The sequence below is a fragment of the Carlito syrichta genome, unplaced genomic scaffold (assembly GCF_000164805.1).
Source record: "Carlito syrichta isolate Samal-C Ts95f unplaced genomic scaffold, Tarsius_syrichta-2.0.1 Scaffold304639, whole genome shotgun sequence".
NCBI lineage: Eukaryota > Metazoa > Chordata > Mammalia > Primates > Tarsiidae > Carlito > Carlito syrichta.
In genome coordinates this window covers 86,819-95,897 of record NW_007248735.1, presented here as the reverse complement: position 1 = coordinate 95,897, position 9,079 = coordinate 86,819, and the positions used below count along the sequence as shown (strand labels likewise).

The following is a 9,079-nucleotide window of genomic DNA, read 5'->3' as shown; positions in this document are numbered from 1 at the left end:
CCAACTCAAAAAAAAAAAAAAAAAGAAGATAAATAGAGTTTGCCTTCAAAAAGACAAAGTCAGCATATCTGAGTGTGAAGACTCTGCTTTATCAATGTTGATTTCCCGCTGAACCCTGTGCTTATTTTTAAGGATGAGGGGAATGTCTTATCCCAGCACTTTTAAATGTTCTCCTTTTCTTCTGAATAGCTTGTAACATCCCTTTGCCTTTAAGTTTTATGAACTTAACTGATAGACATTCAAGAGTCTTTCTTTCTGAAATTATTATTTCCCTTCTCATGTTAATAAAATGGTTTTATGTTGGGAATAATAGTTTTATTTATTTAATCTGTTTTCCCTAATTGTGATACTTAGTTTAGATCTAGCAAAATCCTTTAATTATTATCGAACTATAGTAGCTATGCTTCTTTAATGAAGAGAAATATTTATTTATTTATTTTGTAGATAGAAATTGGTTGAGTAATGTTATTAGCATACCATTTTGCTGATGTTTTGAGTATATGAATGTGTATTATAAGAACAGTTCTTATAAAACATATTTTGCCCCCTTTGTTCCCTGCCCTTATAGAATAAAAATATTCAGCCTACAAAATATCTAATCAAACACCAACAAGAAGTGAGGATTTATTTTCCCATCAAACTTACACCCAACTTTCTGGCATTTCCTCATCATCCTATGGAAAAGTTATATCGTTACAAAGTACAGGTATGATGTCCTATAAGTCTTTACAAAGAAATGTCAGTTTCTCTGATATTTAATATATTGAAATTTGATTAATATTAAATTTTATTTCCCCCAACCCCCAAGCCTAAGAGCATAACTCAATTTTTGGTGTCAACCAAGTTATGCTCTTGAAAAATGTCTTCTATAGCAAGACATGGTATGCTTTCTCTCTCTCTTCCATATACCCTTTCCTTATGAGTTGTTTTTTTTTTTTTTTGAGTTGGAATCTCAGTCTTTGTCACCCCTGGAGTGCAGTGACACGCTCTTGGCCACCGCAGCCTCAACCTGCTGGACTCAGGCGAGCCTTCTGCCTCAGCCTTCTAAGTAGTTGGAACTACAGACACACGCCACTATGCCTGGCTAGTTTTTATGATGTATTGTAGAGACGAGGTCTCACCAAGTTGCCCAGGCTGATCGCGAACTCCCGGGCTCAGGCAATCCTTTCACCTCGACTTCCCAAAGTGCTGGGATTACAGGCTGAGCCACCGAGCCCGGCTATTTTTTATTTTTATTGTAGAGACGAGGTCTTGCCAAGTTGCCTGGGCTGGTCTCGAACCCATGGGCTCAAGCAGTCCACTTGCCTCTGCCTCCCAAAGTGCTGGGATTACAGGCTAAGCCACCGAGCCCAGCCTCCTTATGAGTTTTGTAAAGTTCCCTTGTGCCTTTGAACATTTTGTGACATATCTTTACTTAACTTAGCTTTCTAATATTTCTCTTGCCTATTAAGCTACTTTACTATAGTGTCACGGTTTCTTAATCTATCATAAATAATTTATTATATAGTTTTATTATTTCTTAAGTTTTATTTCACAGTTAAGTTTTTACATTTTCACCTAAATTTTATTTTTTCTCCTAGAGTAATTAAATATAATAATGTGCTTTTTCACAGGTAGAGGGTGGTAGTGGCAATTTCACCTGGACCTCTTCTAATGAAACAGTGGTAATGGTAACCACCAAAGGAGTGGTGACTGCAGGTCAGATCAGGGGAAGCAGTACTGTTTTGGCCCGAGATGTACAAAATCCCTTTCGATATGGGGAAACTAAGGTAAATGACTCTCCAAAGAACTTTCTTATTAACCCTGAGACACTACCGTTAACATTTAAGTATATTAACACATATTTTAAATTTTTCTAGTCTTACTTGGCTATTTAAAAATATTACTCACATTCAATCTGGAAGTCATTTTTTTTGTCTTTTTTTGAGTAGGGGTCTCACTCTGTCACCCAGGCTGGAGTGCCACGACTGCCATAGCCTTAACCTGCTGGGCTCAGGTGATCCTTCCGCCTCAGCCTTCCAAGTAGCTAGGACTACAGGCGTGTGCCACCATGCCCAGCTAATTTTTTAATTTTATTGTAAATACAAGGTTTTGCTCTGTTGTCCAGGCTGGTCTCGAACTCCTGGGCTTAGACAATCTTCTTGCCTCAGCCTTCCAAAGTGCTGGATTACAGGAAATAGCCACCACGACTGGTCCTAAAATTAAAAACAAAACAAAACAAAAACCACAAAAGAGAGTTGCCATTACTACAGATTAGTAGACTAGGATGGATTGAAAGGAGAAAGTGAAGTCAAAGACTCCAGTCAGGCCGGGCTTGGTTGCTCAGCCTGTAATCCCAGCACTTTGGGAGGCCGAGGCGAGTGAATTGATTGAGCCCATGGGTTCGAGACCAGCCTGGGCAACTTGGCGAGGCCTTTTCTCTACAATAAATCAAAACAACTAGCCAGATTTTATAGCACATGCCTGTAGTTCTGGCTACTTGAAAGACCGAGGAGGAAGGATCGCTGGAGCCCAGCAGGTCGACGCTGGGATGACTGTGAATGTGCCACTGCACTCCAGCCTGGGTAACAGAGTGAGACTCCAACTCAAAAAAAAAAAAAAAAAAAAAAAAAAAAAGACTCCAGTTAAACCTAAACTAATGAAATGGTATTGAGAATAGAGAGAAGTGGACAAATTGAGAGTTTTTTTTTAACAGATAAACTTAATTAGATTTGATGTCGGGGTGGGGAAAAGTGAAAGGTTAGCTTTGGCAGAGGTAGATAGAAAATACATGAAAAGGAAAAATAAAAGGGGGAAGATATTGAATTTAGGTTTGCTTACATTTAGTGTAATTCACCTATGGAGCATCCAAGTGGATGTTTTGGCGTTTTTTTGAGTTGGAGTCTCTGTCACCCAGGCTGGAGGGCAGTGGCACACTCATGGCCACCGCAGCCTTGGTCTGCTGGGCTCAGGCAATCCTTCCACTTCAACCTTATATATAAGTAGCTGGTACTACAGGCATGCGCTGGCTAATTTTTTGATTTATTGTAGAGATGAAGTCTCGCCAAGTAGCCCAGGCTAGTCTCGAACCTGTGGGCTCAGGCAATCCTCTCACCTCGGCCTCCCAAAGTGCTGGGATTATAGGCATGAACCGTAACACCCAGCCCCAAGTGGATGTTTGTAATTAAAAATAGAGGCCTGAAATTTAGCCATAAGATTTGGGCTGGAGAGTTAGCATATGGTTGGTCATTGAAGTTTTGGGACTGGGTAAGATTTCCCAGAAAGAACATATAGAATCAGATTTGCCATGGTGGCTCACGCCTATAATCCCAGCACTTTGGGAGGTCAAGGCAGGAGGATTGCTTGAACCCAGGAGTTTGAGGCCAGTGTGGGCAACATAGTGAGACCTCATCTCTTAAAAAAGAAAAAAAGAAGAAGAAAAAAGAACATATAGAGTCAGAAAAGAAAATGCATCCCATGTAATATAAGTATCACATTGAGACATTGGGAGCCGGGCTTGGTGGCTCAGCCTGTAATCTTGCGCTTTGGGAGGCTGAGGTGAGTGGATTGCCTGAGTCCGCGGGTTCGAGACCCGCCTGGACAACTTGGCGAGACCTCATCTCTACAAAAAATCATCCGGGCATGATAGCGCATGCCTGTAATTCCGTCTACTTGGAAGGCTGAGGCGGAAGGATCACCGGAGCCCAGCAGGTCGAGGCTGCGGTGGCCGGGAGCAGCCACTGCATTCCAGTCTGGGCGACAGAGTGAAACTCCAACTCAAAAAAAAAGAGACATTGGAAGGCTGGGCGCAATGGCTCATGCCTATAATCCCAGCACTTTGGGAGGCGAAGGCGAGAGGATTGCCTAAGCTCAGGGGTTTGAGAGGAGCCTGAGCAACATGGCAAGACATTGTCTCTACAATAAATTGTTTAAAAAAGACCATTGCTTTGCTAAACTCTGGTATGTCCACGTGACTCTCTGAGCTACTGCCATCATGTTTCTTAGCTTTGGCTCCCTCCCCTACTTTGGGGAGGTGAACCCCTCTCTCTCTATCTCCTTTCCCTTCTCTCTCTCTAATTTACTTTCTAAATAGACTATATTTTCCAACCTAACTTCTTTACAATTCTTTGCATCTTTCATGTAGCACTGGATCACAGAACCCTACCCCAGCAGGTCTGACCTAACAGATAACATCTCTTAAAATGTGTATACATTTTTTGGCACCCCTGGTATATTTGGGGTGGTTTGTTATGCAGCAGTAAATAACTAATACACTTTCCAACTAATTATTTTTACATTCACACCCAAATGAAGGAAATTCAAGAAGAACAGCATGTTTAAACTTGTCACTGTGGAAAGTTGATTATTGCAGATTTCAATATAGCTCCTTTCCTTCTGTTAAAATCTACCATAGTCATAGGCACTATATCAAGCTGAATCTTAATCTAGGATCATCAAAAAATATTTGGATCCAACAGCTGAACACAACAGTTCTAAAACCACAAATAAAGTTATTTGTTTATTTTTATTAATAAATATTTTTTAAAAAATTAACCAGGTGTGGTGGCACACGTGTGTGTTTCCAGCTACGTGGAAGACTGAGGCAGAGGGATCACCTGAGCCCAACAGGTTGATGCTACAGTGGCTGTAAGCATGCCCCTGCACTCCAACCTGGGTGACAGCATGAGACTCCTCTCAAACAAACAAGAAGGCAGAAGAAGAACTAGCAGAAGAAACACAGAAAGTGACAAAAATGACAAAATAATTTTTTTTTGAGTCAGGGTCACTCTGTTACCCAGGCTAGAGGACAAGGCACGCTCAACCTGCTGGGCTTAGGCAAATCCTTCTGCCTCTGCCTTCCAGTGAACTGGAACCACAGATGTACGCCACCATACCTGGCTAATTTTTTGATTTATTGTAGAGATAGAGACAAGGTCTCGCCACATTGTTCAGGCTGGTATCAAACTCCTGAGTTCCGGTAATTCTCTCACCTCTGCCTCCCAAAATGCTGGAATTACAGGTATGAACCAATGTGCCAGGCAAAATAAAAGATATTTTAAATGGATATCAAGAAAGACGGAGTGTTCTAAGTCAAAGGTCAGCAAACTTTTTCTATAAAGGTCCAGATAGTAAACACATTAGTCTTTGCAGGCCACATGCAGTCTCTATCTCATATTATTCTTTGTTGTTGTTATTTTTATTTTACAACCTTTTAAAAATGTAAAAACTGTTCTTAGCTCACTGTACAAGAACAGGTCATGCTTGGTCATATTTTTTCAGACCCCTGTTGTATGGTATTAGATTCTTTAAAGAAATCAATTAATTAAGAAATGAAAAACGTGATATATTTAGCACAGTGTGTGTGTGAGTATGCATGTGTGTATGTGTGTGCATGTGTAAAATAGACTTGGATCATAATATTAAATATAATTTGAATAACATGTATATATTGTATAAAGCGTATGTTTTTATATACAATACATATAGATATATATGTTCATGTGTATGTATTTAAATATTTAAGGAAGTATTTATTTCCTTCTGAGACTTTAACATAACTTTTTTGAAAGTTGAATTTTTTTCCTTTCAGATATATGTCCTGAAACTGAACAAAATGGAACTGCTACCATTTCATGCTGATGTGGAGATTGGCGAAGTTATAGAAATCCCCATTGCAATGTATCACGTAAATAAAGAGACCAAAGAGGCCATTGCATTCACAGACTGTTCTCATTTATCCTTGGATCTGAACATGGATAAACAAGGAGTCTTTACTCTTCTCAAAGAAGGTAAGAATAGGCTTTTTATTTTCTCCTTCCTTTGTCTTTGAATTAAGGGGCCAATCAACAATTCAAAAACTATCAATTATAGTCTAAATTTACATATTACCTTTTCTTATAATACTTTTATTTATTCTGTCAGATGCCTTATAGGAGGTGTTATACTCCTCTGCTCCTTGTTTTACAGATGAAGAAACAAAAGCACAGAAGTTGAATAATATTTTGGCTGGAATTTTTATTTATTATTATTATTGTTAGAGACAAGGTCTTGCTTTTTCACCCAGGCTGGAGTGCAGTGCATGATCATAGTCTACTGCAGCCTCCAATTCCTAAGCTCAGGCTATCGTCCCATCTCCGCCTCCTAAGTAGTGGGATGACAGGTGCACACCACTGCACCTGACTTATTTATTTATTTATTTATTTATTTTTTAGTTTGAGTCCCACTCTGTGGCTTAGGCTGGAGTGCAGTGGCATGCTCATGGCCATCGCAGCCTTGACCTGTTGGGCTCAAATGATCCCTCTGCCTCCGCCTTCCAAGTAGCTGGAACTACAGGCACACACCACCATGCCTGGCTAATTTTTTTTTTATTTATTGTAGAGACAAGTTCTCGCTGGTCTGAAACCCCTGAGCTCAGGCAATTCTCTCACTTCAGCCTCTCAAAGTGCTGGGATTACAGGCTTGAGCCACCGAACCTGGCCAATTTATTTTTATTTTTATTTTATATTTTTGAACTCCTGACCTCAAGCAGTCCTCCCAACTCAGCCTCCTAAGTAGCTGGGGTTACAGGTGTGAGCCACTGCACCTGCTTAGTGATACCTAGCATATAGTAAGGTTTTCCACTTCTAATCTCAAGCTCTTTTTTTCTTTCTTTGATATATAACATACCTCTTTCTAAGAGGAATATAGTGTCATTTAATGTATATATACAATAAATTTATTCAAAAAGGATTAAATATTTTCCTAATAAAAATATGAATAAACTATTGATAAACATCAATTCCTTTCCTGCTATTGAACTTTATATTTGATCCTGATCTCCATTGTTTTTTCATCAATATAATGACAGTAGTAGAATCTAAGATTTACTTAGCATTTATGTGTTGCCCAGGCTGCTCTCAAACTCCTGGCCTCAAGCAATGCTCCTGCCATGGCCTCTCAAAGTACTGGGATTACAGGGCATGGACCACCATAACTGGCCCTAAATACTTTTATACATTAACTCATTTAATTCTTACAATACATCCATAAGGCTGGCATCAAATTGGACTTCTTGACCACATGCAGTGGCTTACACCTTTAATCCCAGCACTTTGGAAGGCCAAGATGAGACGATTGCTTGAGCCCAGGAGTTTGAGACCAGTGTGGACTACATAGTGAGACTTCAGCTCTACAATAAATCAAAAAATTAGCCAGGCGTGGTGGTGCGTACCTATAATCCCAGTTACTTAGAAGGCTGAGGTAGAAAACTTGCTTGAGCCCAGGAGATCAAGGCTGTGGTGAGCTGTGATCATGTTCACTTTTTCCTTCTACATTATAAATGCCTTGAGGTCAGGATTTTTGCTCATCTATATATCCTCATGGTATATGGAATTATATCTCATATGATATATATCTGTTAATAGAAAGAACAGATTTTCCATATAAAACTTGTTTTTAAAAATTAGGGCCTAGTAGTTAGTGTGTGAGATCAGAATGGTATTTTTTTTTTTTTTTTAAGTTGGAGTCTCACTCTGTCGCCCAGACTGGAGTGCAGTGGCTGCTCCCGGCCACCGCAGCCTCAAGCTGCTGGGCTCCGGCGATCCTTCCACCTCAGCCCTCCAAGTAGCTGGAATTCTGGAATTACAGGTACATGCTACCACACCTGGCAAAATTTTGATTTATTGTAGAGATGAGGGCTCGCAAGTTGCCCAGGCAGGTCTCGAACCCGCGGGCTCAGGCAATCCACTCACCTCAGCCTCCCAAAGTGCTGGGATTACAGGCTGAGTCACCGAGCCCAGGGGTATTTTTTTTTTTTTTTTTTTGAGTTGAAGTCTCACTGGTCGCCCAGACTGGAGTGCAATGGCCGCTTCCGGCCACCACAGCCTCGCCTGCTGGGCTCCAGCAATCCTTCCGCCTCAGCCTTCCGAGTAGCCTGAATTACAGGCATGCGCTACCACGCCCGGCTGATTTTTTTTTTGTTTTGATTTCTTATAGAGATGAGGTCTCGCCAAGTTGCCCAGGAGGGTCTCGAACCCGCGGGCTTAGGCAATCCACTCACCTCAGCCTCCCAAAGGCGCAGGATTACAGGCTGAGCCACCGAGCTCGGCTGGTTTTGTGTGTGTGTGTGTGTGTGTGTGTGTGTGTGTGTGTGTGTGTGTTGTGTGTGTGTGTGTGTGTGTGTGTGTGTGTGTGTGTGTGTGTGTATGTGTGTGTTGGAGTCTCACTCGGTCGCCCAGACTGGAGTGCAATGGCTGCTTCCGGCCACCGCAGCCTCGCCTGCTGGGCTCCAGCGATCCTTCCGCTTCATCCTTCCGAGTAGCCTAAATTACAGGCATGCGCTACTACGCCTGGCTGATTTTTTTTTTTTTTTGATTTCTTATAGAGATGAGGTCTCGCCAAGTTGCCCAGGAGGGTCTCAAACCCACGGGCTCAGGCAATCCACTCAACTCAACCTCCCAAAGGCACAGGATTACGGGCTGAGCCACCGAGCCCGGCTGGTATTTTTTTTTTTTAGTTGAGATTCTCACTCTGTTGGCCCGGCTGGAGTGCAATAAAATAATCAGGGCTCACCGCAGCCTCAACCTTCTGGGCTCAGGCTATCCTTCTGCCTCAGCCTCCTGAGTAGCTGAGACTACAGTTACGTGGCAACATGCCTGACTAATTTTTTAATTTTTTTGTAGAGATGAGATCTCACTACGTTGCCCAGGCTGGTCTCAAACTCCTGGAGTCAAGCGATCCTCCTGCCTTGGCCTCCCAAAATGCTGGGATTACAGACATGAGCCACCGCATCCTGCTGGAATGATGTTTTTAATATATTAAAACCTTTAGCCGGGTGTGGTGGGTCACATCTTAATCCCAGCACTTTGGGAGGCAGAGGTGAGAGGATTGCCTGAGCCCAGGGGGTCGAGACCAGCCTGGGCAACATGGGGAGACCTGGTCTCTACAATAAAAAAGAAAACCAGCTGGGTGTGGTGGCACATGCCTATATTTCCAGCTACTTGGAAAGCTAAAGAGGAAAGATCGCCTGAGCCCAGCAGGTCGAGGCTGTAGTGGCCATGAATGTGCCACTGCACTCCAGGCTAGGGCACAGAGTGAGACTCCGACACAAAAAAAAAAAAAA

The 9,079-nt window shown here is 41.9% G+C and overlaps 1 protein-coding gene across 2 annotated transcripts in view; it reads left to right on the top strand.

Annotated features, from left to right (window-relative positions):
* The window catches only part of NUP210L (nucleoporin 210 like), a 125,762-nt gene that overhangs the window by 34,506 nt on the left and 82,177 nt on the right, over nt 1-9,079 (top strand). For both annotated transcript variants that reach the window (XM_008060522.1, XM_008060521.1), the window contains exons 11-13: nt 569-706; nt 1,614-1,769; nt 5,570-5,768. In XM_008060522.1, the coding sequence (XP_008058713.1) occupies nt 569-706; nt 1,614-1,769; nt 5,570-5,768 (493 nt within the window). The remainder of the gene's footprint in view (nt 1-568; nt 707-1,613; nt 1,770-5,569; nt 5,769-9,079) is intronic.